This window comes from Pholcus phalangioides, unplaced genomic scaffold (assembly GCF_987345545.1).
Source record: "Pholcus phalangioides strain wild (caught in Gottingen) unplaced genomic scaffold, Ppha-v1.0 ptg000040l_1, whole genome shotgun sequence".
Taxonomy (NCBI): domain Eukaryota; kingdom Metazoa; phylum Arthropoda; class Arachnida; order Araneae; family Pholcidae; genus Pholcus; species Pholcus phalangioides.
In genome coordinates this window covers 798664-815914 of record NW_028301626.1, presented here as the reverse complement: position 1 = coordinate 815914, position 17251 = coordinate 798664, and the positions used below count along the sequence as shown (strand labels likewise).

The window sequence follows — 17251 nt, the reverse complement described above, 5'->3', positions numbered from 1 at the left end:
TTTGCGAGTGATGCCTCTGCAACGACTAGCACGCGATTGTTTTATTGTGTTGACCATACAACCCTCACTTTACGGGACTTTCTCTATCCGGCTTTACATTTTCATGAAAGTTAAGACAATTTTCGTAAATTTTTATGAAATACATTTTGATAACTGTGAATGAAAATATTTCTTATAACATTTTTGTCGAGTGCGCAACGTTCTATTCTTTTTTTTGTTGTGTAACATGCGCTGTGATTTGCAGTAGTCCTTCATCTCCACAATGAATTTTTCCTCGTCTGGCAACTTTTTTGCCAGATTCTGCCTCACATTCGAGCGTGCATGCGCATTAGCGCAAATGAATATATTTTTATGCCCCGATCCCCCTCAAGCCGGGTTTTCCTAGGAGCAGGTTTCCTGTGCCGCGCGCAACGTGATTCACTCAGCGCAACACGCCGTCCACTCACCAGTAAGAAAAGCAGCATGACTGTTTTCCTACAGAGCGTAATACGCCTGACGACAGCGCTTTACGTCAGGAGTGATTGGCCGACTGCTTCTGGAGGAGTCAACTGCGTCGTGCGCCGCCGTTTTGCCGATATTCTCTTCACTCTTGCGTGTTTTCTTTTCTTTCCCTTCAACCGGAGCATGCAGACGACGGAGTAGCTGATGCCAAGCCTATATACTATAATATAGCCGCCCTGATCTGATGCGCCTCGCTAGGAACACACAAACGCGTAGCGTGATTATGCAACACGTTTCTGTCGGCGCGAAATAGTCTAATTCGGTTAACGCTGCGCAACAAACCTATTCCTAGGAAAACCCGGCTTTAAGCCAGGTTTTCTTAGAAGCAGGCTTTCTGCTGCGCTTCCAGCGTGAAAACTGTGATTGGTCAAAAAACCTGAATTTCAGGTTTTAAACCAATCCAGTGGCGTCGGAGCCGGGGGTGCTGTGGGTGCTCGAGCACCCACAGAAGTTTGTAGAATGGGTCCGAGCACCCACAGAATAGATTCAAAAATCGAAATTTCCTACATGAATCTCAAGATGGGCACCCACAGATTCGAAACGCTTCCGACGCCCTTGAACCAATCAGCGTTTTCACGCTGCACACTGCGCAGAAATTTTACTCCTAGGAAAACCCGGCTTCAGGAGATGGTCATAGCATAGGCGGAAATAGATTTGGAAGTCTGGGGGGGGGGGACCAAGGTCATTATTGCTGGGGGGTACGATGATGATGATGTCAATTCACATATATAGATGTACATTAGATCAGTCCACTCCACCTTTGATTGCTGGGGGAGCAATGCCCACCCCCCCCACGCACCCCCGTATCTCCACCCATGGCTCATAGTAGCCAAAAGCCCTGTATAATTATTATTATTGTATGCTCTCCCCCCCCCCCCCTAATACTAGAAGCATGAATGTGCAATGTCCTTGGGAAAAAAAGAATGCGAAAAATTACCTTTCAATGTTTACTCTGCAGTTGTTTTCTTAAAATGTATTATAACGTGTTTCAAAGGGGATACACACTCGTGTTTCAGGCTAAATTTAGCAAGATAAGGTATCCAACCGGCTGATAAGGGGAATTTGCACATTTATGCTTCCGGCACAGAGGGCTTCAATCTTTTTCCAGCAACGAGCACGCAAGTTTGACATACGAATACACGAAAATTTGAATCCTTGAATACAATTTGTACAAGGTAATCAGTTGGAACGTTGATCGTGCTCGCGAGCATCAAATCGGACATGATTTGCTCTTCTGGGTGCTTCAGGGGAGCAACATGGTGCTCGCGAGTAACGGATTGAAGATGCCTGTTTTAGCATACCTTTTACCTCTTAGATACACGTATCTCTAGGAGGTAATGACGTGTGCCCCAACCCGTAAATGTTCGCGCTTTGGGAATAACTTCCTAACTCCATGCCTCTCAGGATTTTGGGGCGGGGGGGGGGGGGAATACAATTGAATATGTGTTAAAAATATTTCTTCTAAATTCTTTACAGAATTTTCTAATAGAGGTAAAAAACAAAACCTATACCGTTAAGAACTGGGCCGCAACTACAGCGAAGCTGGTGGGTCTGGTGCCCCGGGCGCTAGAGTACAGGGAACACCGAATTCATCCTTTAACTACTGCTTCTGCGTTACCCTGGTGACAACGTATCTAGTTCTAGATACCGCAACGTTACGGCCCTGGTTACGAACGGGGTTCGAAGAGCATTTCAATTAAAGCTGAGGAATTTCTTCAATGTAATTTGTGGGCCGTTATCAGTAACTTAGATATTTTGCTTGCTTTTCACGGCAGTAGCTCAATTATCCAAATCGTACTTATTGTTTCTAATTTCGGTATTTAAAATGCACCCGTAACGGTATAACTTCCCCACTTATTTCCACCACTCGCCCCTCCCCACTTATGATAATACAAGATATCCTGTAAGTGCTAGTGCGGCCTTTATCTCATCAACCGTCCGTCGTAAAGGTATGATTCCAGTTTAAAAAATGCTCAAAAGACGTTGAATGATTACCCTGCATTAGTTTTCAGAGTGAAAATAAAGGGTGTGTCACACAAAATAAAAGAATCTAAACTTTTATACGCCCTCCGTCCTCTAGTTTCCAATTAGAAAGTTGTTGCCCTGTATCTCCTGATGTCAACAGAAAAAAAAGTCCATGTTTCTAAGTACAATATTCGGTAAGATATTTGAATTCAAAAATCGGAGAAAAGTTATGAAAGAACAGCAAAAACTAACGGACACCTTTCCCTACTTTTTTCGATTTCTGAATTCGAATATCTCTGCGAATATTACACTTAGAATTTTTCTGTTGGCCTCAGGAGATGCTAGGCAACAACTTTCTAATTCGGAGTTAGAAGACAGGAGGGACCGTATAAAAATTTAGATCTTTTTATTTTGTTGCACACTGTATTTCCACTTTCGAAATTAGTACAGGGTAATTTTTGAATGCTTCTTGAGCAGTTCTGAAATTAAAACAATACCTCTAGGTCAGAGGTCTTCAACCTTTTTCTAGTCGCGAGCACTGCCTATATCCATCATCAAAAGCTAAGCACCCTTTTGGGCAAGTTCGACATACGAATGCATAAAATCAGGATGATTGCAATCCTGGAACGCAATTTGTACAAAGTATTTGATTGGAACGTTGACCAGTGTTGGCGACCATTCCGAGTGCTTCACGGAGCAGTGGTGCTCGCGAGCAACGGGTTGAAGATGCCTGTTCTGGACGGTTGAATGATATAAAGGCCGTATTAGCACTTACAGGACACCCTGCATATACTAAATGTATATATAGATATTTTTCCCATTTCACACATATTGCTTTTTTTATATATAAAAAACTCATCATCGACTCAGTATGTGACTATCACGTTCACCTTGGATGACCAGTTCTCTACATTTGTGTATATGTTTGTAAATTTAAAAAAAATATTCAACTATAAAATATATGAATTGATGCAGTTTTGTGAATATTAAAAGACAATACGGAGATCGTAGTTTTCACTTTATCTTCTCACGAATGAGAAGGGGAAAATAAGTTGAAAATCTATGTTATTGCTTGGATATCCAACTCAGAAGTAGGTCCGGCTGATTATTTTACATTTACTTTTTTTGTGATTCGTTTAAGTTTGCTAGAGAATTCTCTAAACGAACTTAATATTTTGGAAATAAAGCATTCAATTTGGATTTTTGAAATTATTGATGTTGCAGAAGATCCTTAGAGGAGAAATAAAGTTATATTTCTTCTCGATGAGAAGATTCCACTACATTTCCTCGTTTCTACAGTGAAATAGGAAATTTTAACATTGATTTCTAGTGGTGATCGTCCTGTGCCTGTCCAGGGCAGTCTCTATTCTACTGGTAGAATAGACGGCCCTGCTCTATTAACCCCCGGCTTGGACTGTCCCTGAAAGCAATGCTGATGATGATTATAACGTCTACGCGAAAAGCTTCATTGTTCAATTTTTTTATTGCTACCATCAAAATATGAGCTCGGTCAGTCCAGCGTCACCGCCACTCCAGGAAAATAAAATATGACATTATTTCAAAAGTTTAAATGTTTGTTGACGCTTGAGGGGATCTGTCGTGGAAAATTTGAAAGGATGGAACCTTTCAAAACCGAGCGAGAGCTTCATGGCGTCCCGGGCAAATTGATTTTTCTGATGCCCCCCTTACCTGACTATGATTTCTTACCAATTTGCACGCTTTAGTCCCGAAAATATTTACAAGATCTCATTATCATGAGCCCCGCACTTGAGGCACCTAGGCAGTGCCCAGGTGGGCCCATAAGTTAAGAGGGCACTGGTTGGAACCATCTGTGGAGAAAATCTTGCATGCAACTACTTCCTTGAAGTACCGTCATGGCTACTCACAAAGGCGGAGCTGTACCGAGAGCACGGTTCAATTCTCATTTTTTTTCCATATCATAAATTCACTATAGAGAGACCTGTGAAAGGTCTTAAGGGGGGTGATCCGCCAAAGATCAAGCGGGTCGTCACTGGAAACTACTATGAGCGAAAGGAGTGTGTATATGCACAAGACTAGAAACGAAACAACTCTCTGCCACTGAAAGCCAGTACCAATTTCGGCAGCCCTCGAAATTTTTGACGGAAGAAAGAGTGAATCTAGCGCCCTTCCTTGGTCCAGCAACAGGGCCACCAGAACATCCCCGTTCAGATAGGGAGGAGGTATATGTTTACCTTATAAGCAAATATCTCATCCTAGGGGGACAGAGGCGGATAAAATGGCAGGCGCACCCTGATTTCTGAAGGCCTCGAAAAACCCAAACTTTTTTCTAATTTAAGGGGCCCAATATATGTATTTTTTGCTCCCAGGGCCTCAACCGACTTTAATTCTCCACTGCTAGGTGCCCTGTTGCAGGATGTGGAGGAACGAGCACGAGTACCGTAAAGGCCAACAGCCGATACTATCATATGGCGATGGGGCTTTGGCAAAGCTGCATTAATCATCTGCATATTCATCTTTCAAGCGGCTTTGGTGCCTCTTTTTCGGCCTCAAAAGTATTTTTCTTTGCCTCCAGGAACAATCATGGATTGGCGCAAAGCTATTATTGGAACGTCCAGTGATAAAGAGCAATCACCATTTTACGGACCATTCCGCGCTCAGCGATTGGTACGATCAAAATCCGCGGAATATTCCGCTCTCGGAATATGGATTAACAACAAACAAAGAATATACAATTTATTTGAAAAGAAAAAGATTAACAACAAGAATAAATCCATATTGTTCCGCAATATTTTTTTTTGAAACAAATTAATTTATTTCACTTGGAAAGAAATAACAATCCAAACATATATTTAGTGCGACTAGCGAATTTTTACATTCCCGTGTCTGTATGACAAGCATAAACACTGAAGGCGGAAAAAATTTAGCATATATGAAATTATTATTTTTAAGAGTGTTTACCTCATGGGAGCACAAACTTGAGGAGTCATATTTCGCCCAGGATTACTCTTGTGGGCTGTATAAGAGTTCAATTACTTCTTTCATTGCCAAAATATATGAGTGAAAAATAGCTCATGAAAAGAATTAGTTCAGAGATCTTTTCAGCGTAATTAGCATTCATATAGTAATCATAATTCATATGCATATTAACTTCTCGACCTACATCATACTTCAAAATAATGAAATGTTTTTAGAATTAATTGCTTTAGCGGTGGGGCGTTTGATGAAATACTTGAAAGGTCCAGTTTGTGTACTCATAATTTACAGGGCAACTCGTATCTTCTGCAGTAAAATCTATATTCAAGCAGTGGAAAAGCTTTATGGCATAGAATAAACTTAAGGATGAACTTGGTTATGGTTTATACGGCTTTACATGAAACGAGTGATGATGAAAAATTTGTGAACAAGCTCAATCCAATATGCAAGTCATTTTTCTACAATTGTACACTGCCTGGCCAAAAAAAAAGAGCATATTCTGATACTCCACTGGATCAGCTTTAAAACGAGTAACACTCCCATTAATTGTAACGATAAGTTTATGAAAGGTCATGCCCTATATAACCAATTTTTCATTATTAATCTCATGGCTCACATTAGTGTTGAATTGAGTTCTTAGACTTCTTTCTGAACAATTCATAGGGGTAAACTTGTATCTGGTTCATGGGCTTGGGCCTCCCCCAATAATTTTTAAAGCCCTCTCAATATTTCAAATAACTTTACACCTATGAGAAAGTACCACAGATTTTGGATCAAACAGGTCTCGACTTAGTAGTGGCTAATCCAAGTATTACATCAAATGAAATACCTTTTTTTGCAGCTGATATATCATAGTTCGTGGCTAATAGATGTACAGTGAAACCTTGCTACATTGATATTCCATATAACGATAAATCCTTCTACTACGGTATAACTTCATTCACAATTGCTTTTCTAACTCTATCGCATCTTTAACAATTTCTAGTTGAAGATGTGATCTTAAAGCATGGATAACAAGAGAAATGATCAGTGACACAAGGTTTATCATTTTTGCCAAAATTAGTAAAGGAAATAAACGAGCTGTGTAAGAGTTCTCATTTACTAACTATGGTATATCACCCTCAAATGAATGGCCTAATGGAAAGGTTAAAAATGCTGGCAGATATGTTATCCATGTATGTCAACACAGAACAAAGAGATTGGGACTTTATTTTACCAAGTTACGTTTGGGTCTAATTTGACAAACAGGAAACAACTGGCTTTAGTCCATTCTTCTTCGTTCATGGACGTGATGCAGGATGCCATATTACCGGATGATCCCAACTGCACTCCCAGCGACTATACAGCCAAATTAATAAAAAATGTGAAACAGCTCGAGAACCTGCAACACTATAGGTGAAAAGATGCGAGACATTACGATGAGGCTCATCACGATGTACAGTAGAAGAAAGGTGATCTCGTCTGAATTTTTACACCAATCAGCAAAGTAGGTTTGTTTGAGAAGCTTCTAAAGAGCTACTTTGGCATCATGTTTTGAAAAAGCTGTAAGAGGTCACGTATGGAGTGGAACCATGCGAGGAGTTCTGAAAGAAGCGGAAATTAAAGGATATCATTCATGTGTCACGAATGAAGTCATATCAGGACTCAAAAGAGCAACAAGATGATCTACATCCAGAGGAGCCAAGCATCACACAAGGAAACGTGAGCCAACATTCAGATATTTGTAATCTTCCTGAACCTGTGACGAGGTGTCGGACCAAGCAGTTGCAGTGAGCCACTGAAACTCTTGACGGTAAATAAATGCAACGAAAGACAACACAGACCGGTATAGCGTTGTGGTAGTGTAGGTGCCTCTTATCCGCAATTTTTTTTCCAGTTGCATTTGTGTTTTTTCTAGAATGTACAGTAGGAACTCTCTACAGGAAACCCTCTCTGTAGGAATGTACAGTAATTGTCTCTCAAACCGGAAATATGTTTGATACTGATTTATATACTAGTTTCTGGAACATTCCAAGAGCCATATATAACCCAGCACTGAACGATTACTAGCACACTCAATTGTTCTCTCCTCTAACGATTTCTTGAGTGTTTGAAGATTAAATCCAGTTCAAATTAATACATATTTCGTTGTTAAGCCTCCGTTAATTCACGAAACTTCAACAATATTTTTTCAAATCTTGTTTGGAAATGTCTATATATTCTAAGGTTAAACTGCTGCTTCTGAGATAATGATAAAGCTCTCTACAACAATATTTTTCCTTGGTCCACAGATTATCGTTATATATCAAAGTTTCACTGTATTTTAAAAATGCAATCACATTTAGGATATCAAATATTGATTAATAGATAAATTTTATTAAAATATGCGGAGATTCTTGACTGACTTGATTCAGTTTCTGCACAGCATTGCTGAACCTAAATCAGGCTGAGATCATATTACTTACATCGGAGGCTTGCATGGTACAAACATTGGCACAGCCCAATAAAACTCACCTTTTCATTTTTTTGGCCACACAGTGTAATTGGAATGCATATACACAAACAGTGTGTTATTAGCTAAATCCATTATAGTGTTAGATTTTTTTTTCTTCTTCCCATATCGATCACACTTATTCGAATAAAAAACGGTATAAATAGCACTGTTTATCTTTTTCTACAGCCTTTGATTACCTATAAAAATACAAGTGAGGTTGAGTCAGTACAATAGAATATTTCTGAATATAATTCTTTTACTTTTTGTTCCCATTGCAACCTATAATTAATCACAAGAAGGAAAATAGTCTTCAGATTACCATTTTCATGTAAAGTAGACTATCGATTATCGGACACACCCTAACACTTCACCGGTATGAAAAGCTAAGAAGTAATGGACAAAATATCGTATTTATAATCTGAGTATTTGAAAAAAAATGTAACTATATGTTTTTTTAAATTTCATTTTACAGTCAAAGCCATCTACAATGAACTCCAAGAGAACAAAATTTAATTTGCTATATCTGATGTAAGAAGAGCACACCCCTATGAGAAGGCACCAAACATTCCATGTGCTATATCCAGAGTCCCAATACGAACTAGGGTTCACTGCAGCAAGATTTGACTGTGCATTTATTCATAATATTTACACTTACAATCTAATGTTAATACACTTAGAGAATTGTAAGTGTTCTTGTGCCTTCCCGTACTCCCAATTTCGAAAGTGTTGGATAACGTCCACTGTGTATGCAAGCAATTTTTTAGATATAGAATCTGTAGATCAATATCTTCACTGCATTCAATAAGATGACCAGGTTAAACTGATCTTGAAACAGGATCATGTTTATGACATAAAAAACAATACGAGTGTCTTTCTAAAAAATATCGACAAGAGAAGTATGTGTGGACAGTCCACAGCAGTGCTTGCATAGCATACTGTCATAAAGTAATTTTTGCACGCCCCTGGAAGGTAAAGTCTCACCAGAATACAAGTTACTTGCAGCGTATATCACAACAAATCACATTAGCATGAAACATGTAAAGTTTAACAGAAAACATTACCGTACAACATACATGCTCAACCCAGGGCCTGTGGACCAAATATGGCTCCCTCAAGTCATTTGATATGGTCCGCAACAAATAACCAAACCACTCATGTGGCCCATGAAAGATTATTAAAATCACTTAAGTGGCCTGTGGCACATTTCTGTATTTTTTCAGTGGCTCACTGCACATTTTGAGATTACTTTGGTGGTTCAAGGCACATTTCTGGATCATTTAATCTACAGACAGCATGTATCCAGATCACTTTAGCTACACGTGACAGTTCACTCAAGTGGCACATGATACATTAGCAGATTACTTAAGTGTCTGGCCACCACATTTACAGATCACTTGAGTAGCCTGCAACGTACTTCAACATCACTTTAGCAGCCAGCGGCACATTTACAGTTCACTTAAGTGGCCCTTTGACACGTTTGCAGATAAATTCAATTCAATTGCCCGAGCCCCATTTCCAGATCATTTAAGTGGCCAACATTCAGATATTTGTAATCTTCTTGAACCTGTGACGAGGTGTCGGACCAAGCAGTTGCAGTGAGCCACTGAAACTCTTGACAGTAAATAAATGCAACGAAAGACAACACAGACAGGTATAGCGTTGTGGTAGTGTAGGTGCCTCTTATGCTGTGATTCCCTGGTATGGACAAAAGAAATTTTTTTTTCCAGTTGCATTTATGTTTTTTCTAGAATGTACAGTAGGAACTCTCTACAGGAAACCCTCTCTGTAGGAATGTACAGTAGTCGTCTCTCAAACCGGAAATATGTTTGATACTGATTTACATACTAGTTTCTGGAACATCATTTTCACATTTTCACATCATCCGACCGGTTCGAGGCATATTTCCAAATAACTAAAGTGGTTGTGGCATACTTTCAGATCACCCGAATGACTCGTGGCACATTTCCCGATCATTGAAGTGGCACAAGACACATTTCCACACCAATTAAGTGGCACAAGACACATTTCCACACCAATTAAGTGGCCCACAATCTCTCAAAGGTTGAGCACCCACGCTGTACAAATATACAGTGCTAACACCATAACCGCTTTGAGTTATCAATAATAACAGAAAAAATCCATTAGATAATGGCAAAATGCATCACTTTAGCAGATAGTTTTAGGATAAAATATTAACCAGAATAAAAAGTTTTCAAAAACGGAATAAAAAGAGCTTTACAATGATATTCAATGTTATGCGACGTGAAGAAGAAGGAAAATGTGATGAGTAAAAATATTTTGCAAATCCGGTTAAAGATCATTTTAAACCTATCAAGATAGTTTCCCAAATCTTATTTTTCAAGGTGAAGGATATTCGAGTAGAGTTTTTAAAATGGTGACCCCACAACCAGAGAAAATTTAAAAAAAATTTAAAGAACAAAGTGAATGGGATTATTATCCCCCTATTTTCGCCCTTTCTTTGTTAAAGTTTTTTGGAAATGTGCCAATTTAATGTCAAAAAAATAAAATTTCACTAAAAGCTTATTTTAGAATGTGAGGATCAGTTGAACAAGACACAAACACTGCGGGTACTAAAGTCCTCTTCTTCCTTTCTTCATAGCAGCCAAATCAGTATGCAAGTACATATATACATATGGGGTGTTCCTAAACTGTTTAGGAAAAATTGGAAGGGTCATAGTAACCATCAAGACAAATAATACGCACAATGAAAGCTATGGTCCCAATCCATTCAGAGTGTCAGAAAAGCGTAAAGTAAATTTTCCACATTGAAGTTGCGACAGTGGAAAAAAAAAAAAAGAGACAAAATGAAATCACAAGTTGTACAGCCCTGTGCAGATCAGCGAAGGAGGTACTCAAAGTGACGGTCCGAGGATTTGGTTGTACAGTTCACATCGGCAAACGAAAGACTGGCGCACTATCTTGTATAGAGTCCAGGTGTCATATTGATCTTGTCTGCTGCAACAAAGATTCTTAGATAGGATTCACTATAAATTTGCAGTCAGGGGAATGATTGACTATTGTTTTGGATAAGTGCGGTTTCTCTGGAAGATCAGAAGTGAAGACTTGTGCTTGTTGGACATGCTTCTAAGTTTTGCTTTTCTGACAATCTGAATGGATTGCAACCATAGGTTTAATTTCAAATATTGTTCTATATAATGGGTACTATCACCCTTCTAATTTTTTCTAAACAGTATATGTGAACACCCTGTATACAGTACAGTAGAACCTTGATTATCCAAAGCTAGTTTATTCTGATTTTTATGCACTATATTTTCTTTTCAAATGAAAAAATGTTTAGCTCTGAGTCGTTCTAATCAAAAAGAATTCTGTATTTTTGTATTTCCTTCTGATAAAGGACCTCTTTGAACGTTGACCAGAGACCAACACTGCTGATATATGCCTCTGCTCTTTGATGACCTTGCATAGCAATCGACATTGATTCTGTCAGACTGGCAGGCAGAACCAAAGTGTATTGCTGATCTCAAGAGCCCATGATTCTGTTAAGGTGTTCCTATAAGCATCGTAAAGCATGTCTCTTTGATGTATCAACTTTCAATGTATACTTGCAAGTATGACTTTCGTTGCTTATCTCATAAAACTGTCGTCACCTGCCATCCTATTCCCACATGAAAGCCCAGCAAATTTCTCAAAAACAACACATCGTATGTAGACATACCTCACCAACTTCTATTATATTACTTATCACAATTGGAGCCAAAAAAGGCACTATTTGCGGTCTCGATCAAGTTCATGCAGGCTTCCAATTCTTGCATCATTTTTACAGTAGAACCATTCGAACCATCGAAAAAGTGTAACATTCAAATTTTAAAGTATAGCTTCAATCTAATATATGAAACCTGTATCAACAACTTATTCAATTGTGCTCTAAAGTGTGCATAGCTGTAGGAGGTGATTATTTAAAAGAGTATCATATGTAATTTTACTATTTTTTGTTATTTGTTTAATAAAACTAACATTAGTCCTGGAGCAGAGAAAAATATGAGAAATTTTCTGGAACAGATCCAGCTCATTAGCCGAGATACCACTACTTACAGATCCTTGGCTAGTAAAAAGCGATATTAAATTCACATAGCAATAATACAAGCATTTGCATTCTCTAAAATGATACTGTACAATATTCCTAATACAGATGAGAAACATTCTGAATTGATTCCATTCTTTGAACTAGCAATGATACAACCTCAGAATAAACTATGTTTCTTAAAAAAAAAAACCCTCTGGAAGATCGAATGGAAAAATAGTTCCAGCTATTTCCCTTTATTTAGTTTACAACCATTTCAAATTCAGTTTATAAAATATGAGAATCTTTTTGTACATCATCGTTAAAATATGTGGAGAAAGAACCCACCATTGTCGTAATAATCACATAAAATATGTACCACAAAAATAAAAGACAGTGAGGTGTTACGTTCTTACCTCAACTTGTTTTGTGCATTTTATGAGCATTAATTCCTACGGGGGATAAAATTAAAGATGCCCATCATAAATAAGAATTAAAACTGACCATAATTTTTCTATACACAAATAATAAATGCATTGCATCCTGAACATATGGGTAAGTGCATTGAGTACACATGAATAAGATCAGCATCATTTTTTTGCAAAAAAAAAATAAGAGACCAAATCAAAACTTTGAAATGCAAAATAGGAGATGGTAAGCACTTTATGCCAGTGGTTCTATGTGTCACGACTCCTGGGGAACCTTACTCGAACGAATGATACTGAAATTAGTCCTGTTCACTGCTTTGAGCAGGTTCTTTTCTGGTCTATTTCTGGGAAACCGTGGATAAGCAAATGACTAGGGTAAGAGAGCTATGGGTGACAGAAGTTTGAGAACTATTGCTCTATGAAATCATTGAAAACATCTGCAGGTCACGTATGTGCCACAAATATGCAGGAAAACCAAAAATAAGTACAAAATAATAATAACGTCCACATGCGTGTACAAGCATGGATCCAGAAGGGGGGAAATCGCCCTTCCCAAGAGCCAAAAATATAATAAAAACTGGTCTGTAATCTATAAAACACTGGACCATCTAACAAACTTACACAATAAGTTACTCACTCCTGAAACTATCGCCCTGGAACCTTGCCTGTGTATAAATAAAAAGTTAGGCCGTGCAAATGAAAACTATGTTTCTCCCTCCAATTTTCGGGAATGAATTAAACTCAAGATACCACTATGCATCCAATGTAACTATTTAATTAAGGTAATTTCTTTTTCAAAGATTTGGTAGCTGCCTTCAAATAACAAACATTTCGAAACTATTGCTTATTCTTAACAAGTGATCAACATGTAAAATTGAATGTTGTGACAGACTCTGTATCTTCGCCTGCACTAGACTATATAGAAATTGACCGAAAACAGCATAAATCCTATGGGCTTGATAAAAAAAGTTACATTCTTAATTGTGGGGGGAAATAAATCAGATTAAAGCAGTATATATAAATAACAATGCACGTTTTCCATTACATTTAAATCCTAGATGTCGAATAACAAGAAATATCAACGGAATATATTACAGTGGAATGAAAACTTTCTGTATGTACAATACTTCTTTTTACCCTTTTCTAATAGCTCATATATTTACAACCAGATATCTAAATCTCACACAAAAATATGCTTCATATTCCAAGTGACATAATTGACAAACAGTCGTGATCGGGGGGATAAAAAAGAAATCCTCCATTATAAAAAATTTTTTCTTGTGATCGTAGTCTCAAGGAATGTTCTCTCTTTGGTGACAGCATGAACGTCTTTACTTACAGCACAAACAAAGGCATTCTCTGAATGATTTGTTTCCTCTATACTAGACATGTTTTTTTTCTCCTGTCGTTCCCTGCATGTGAATGAATGCAAGTCCTTTATAAATAAGGTTCATTCAAATCAATCCAAAGCCTTCGGATCCTTCTGTGATAGCAAGTTGTAACGCTTTCTCGAATTGTTCGAATGAATCATATCCTGGCAGACAGAGTTGGTTGAAACTGAAAATAAAATAAATAATAAAATACACAAGTACTGCAAAATCAGAACGCATTCACCATAACAAGAACAACAAATTTTTACAAGCATAAGTTTTTTTCTTCAAAAATTAAACTAAGGATGGGTTACTACCTCTTAGTAAACAGTTAATTACTTTTACTATTTTGTGAACATAACTTCAAAGCATTATTGACAGAGACTTTTCTGGTTATTATATCAAGGTGAACGCATAAAGTAAAGTCTACTATTCTCTGCCGGGAATCACACCCAGTTCCTTTTGCAATACAGGATAACTAATACACCATGAGAAATACACACACACAACCTTGTTTTTTTTATGATACTCAGAGTAGTGCAACACACTGAAGCAGTAGGGTTGGGTTTGTGCTGTCAAAAACTGTGGTTTTTAAACTGTTAAAAACCTAAATAAATGCTTTCAGATAATGTATTGAACAACTGATATATAACATGATGAAAAACTTACTTTTTTGCATATTACAATGTTTTATTTTTAAGCATTAACTTATTACATTAAAACAACATATTTATTTAATTTTCAATTTTGAATTTTTCGACGAAAAAAAAAGAAAAAAAAAAGTCTACTATCTTTTAATATATGTCTAGAACAGTGTTTCCCGACCAGGGGTGCGAGAGAGCATTTTTGGAGTTGCGAGATAGAAAAAAAATTAAAACATGTTAACTGATTATTCAGGAAAATGAAAATGATGATAAAAATTGAATTTTTCAATTCATAAAAAAAAAAAGAATTGTACCAATATTTTGATGTCTCATCTTCTGCTCGCAGAAATGTGTCATACAAATTTTGCTTTGTAGACGTTTCTTTTTCGATTAGCGATCGTATGTGTTTTCCATTTTGGTCGAGGGAAAAAAACCATTATTTATCTAAACTATTTCGTGGTTTGTTTGCATTGGTACCTCATGTTATTAGCATGTTGTGCTTAGATTTGATATTGTCGTGAATACACATGACTCAGGATAAACACAAAAATATTCAGTCAAGTGCCAAAGAAACATTAATTTATAGCTGTTGCGGCTGGAATCAGTGATGAACTATTCAATGAATCTTTTTTTTTTCCAAATCTAAAAAAAAATATTAAAAAATAATGTTTTTTTTAGTTTGGTTTTTTGAAGTATTTTCAAAAAACAAAAATTAAGCCTTAAGTATGGTAAAAGAATCCATTTTCTGTAATCAATTACAGAAAAAAAACCCTGAATTTTATAAGGGATAAAAATATCCACGAGGTACAGGAAGGTAAGCCACATTACTCTGGGGGTGCAGGAAGGAAAAAAGGTTGGGAACCAATGGTCTAGAACAGTTTCCAAACCTTTTCGTCCTATCGCCCCCCCCCCCCCCCAACGCAATCTAACCCATAGGATCCTATGTTATACTAGCTGCTTCTAACGCTCTCCAGGAACATTCCATCGCCCCCAGGGGGCATTAATGCCCACGTTGGGAGTCACTGGTCTAGAACATTAACTTAACGGTTTCTTTATCTAAACTACTCATTACCTGTGTTCAATTTACTAAGCAAAATAGAACTGCTTATTCAAAAATATGTGTAAGGGGCCATTCAAGTATTATGTAAGCAGATTTTTAGCCATTTTTGACTCCCCCCCCCCCCCTTCTTGTCAGCAAAATTTCGTCAGCAGCTTAGAATATTTCATATCTTTAAAAAGGGTGGTTGATGATGTAAGCAACCTCCAAACCCCACTCCCCCCCTCGATGCTGACGTAATACTTGAATGACCCCAGATGGGGCATCAGGGTTAGGTTTTTGACTTCAGAAACCAACTCAATATTGAAACATTCAAAAACTTATTGCCAATGTTGTCAAATAGTTTTTTAACCTAATAGATATGTTGAATAAGGAAACACTTTTATGTAGATTAAAGTGTTTTACATTTTGAATTATATATAATTACTGAGAAAAGATATCTATTTTGATATTTTAAATTTTCTGATCTGCCCAAAAATTACCATGTGTGCGCAGTTGGCAAGTCACCAAATGATGGCATGGCTGAAATCTGGAACTTTGGATTGAGTTCAGCAAATCCGCCAGGCGGTAACTGTGAGCATCCTGTAGTAAATTGCAACAGCCTTGCCATTTCTTCTTCTGTGAAATTTGACACTGCAGTCCAGAACCAGTCTAGAACCTAAATTAAAAAAACATTTCAGGTATATGCCAATCATACACTTGGTTGCATACTAATATTTCAAATGACAATTTATTCCAACTCCCCAGTTGCCCCACATGACATTCAAAGATCTGACACCAAAACCAACTATGATTCCTTCCCCTGCCCAGTCCCCCATATGGCAGTGGTTTCCAAACTTTTTGGAGTGCAATTAGCTTTTGACAAGAATTTTATTGGTCTCCCTGCCATATTTGAACTTCATTCGAAAAAAAATCAGCGACTGCACACAGCAGAGTTTTACAATTTATTCAAGAGAGAAGCTGTTAGAGAACCTTCCGGAAATAGTGGGATTTCCAAAAAGTCAGAAAGAATTGGTCTTGAAATCAACCGATGATGTCTGAAAAAAAAATTCAATGATTAAAAAGTTGATGATCGCTGACATAAGGCAAGGGGGATATCCTTATATTCATATGTACCAAGAAAGTATATAATTACCTTTCTAAATTCAAAAGTAGAACCAGTAACACTATGATTGGCTTTGAAATCAGCTATACTATAAGTATCCGTACCACACATGAGCAACTGAAATAGAAAAATAAATTAACAACCTTGCATGTATGAAAACCGGAAAAGAAAAATTGGAGAAAATTTTACAAAAATATATGTTCATGGACTGAAAGGCTTTGGTACAAGAATAGTCAAAGTGAATCTTAAGTTAACAAGTTTTGACACATTAACTGAGGTAATGAATATACAGTCGAATACAGTTAATTAGAAGATGGTGGAAATACAAAAATAAATACAGAATTCTTTTTCATTAGAACGACTCAGAGCTATACATTTTTGCATTTGAAAAGAAAATATATTGCTATATTGCATAAAAATCAGAATAAACTAGCTTTGGATAATCAAGGTTCTACTGTACTGTATACAGGGTGTTCACATATACTGTTTAAAAAAACAATTAGAGGAGTGATAGTACCCATTATATGAACAATATTTGAAGTTAAACCTATGGTTGCAATCCATTCAGATCATTAATGATTGTCATTATGGCAATGACAGCAAAAAAGTTCATATCATCTAATTTATTCATATATGGGTAATTCTCACAAAACTGGCTTAAATTGTGTCCTCAGCAGTCAAAGTTTATTATATATTTGGCACAGCATTTTT

At 37.2% G+C, this 17251-nt stretch overlaps 1 protein-coding gene across 4 annotated transcripts in view; it reads right to left on the bottom strand.

The window, feature by feature from the left end:
* Positions 1-12162: 12162 nt before the first annotated feature.
* The window catches only part of LOC149065239 (apoptosis-resistant E3 ubiquitin protein ligase 1), a 93597-nt gene continuing 88508 nt past the window's right edge, over positions 12163-17251 (bottom strand). For 3 of the 4 annotated variants that reach the window (XM_089254226.1, XM_089254224.1, XM_089254225.1), the window contains exons 18-20: positions 16571-16657; positions 15918-16093; positions 12172-13921 (exon numbers count right to left, since the gene is read on the bottom strand). In XM_089254226.1, coding sequence (XP_089110352.1) covers positions 13819-13921; positions 15918-16093; positions 16571-16657 — 366 coding nt within the window. In that variant the 3' untranslated portion in view covers positions 12172-13818. Of the gene's footprint in view, positions 13922-15917; positions 16094-16570; positions 16658-17251 lie in introns of all 4 variants that reach the window. The other variant, XM_089254227.1, reaches the window with a different exon arrangement.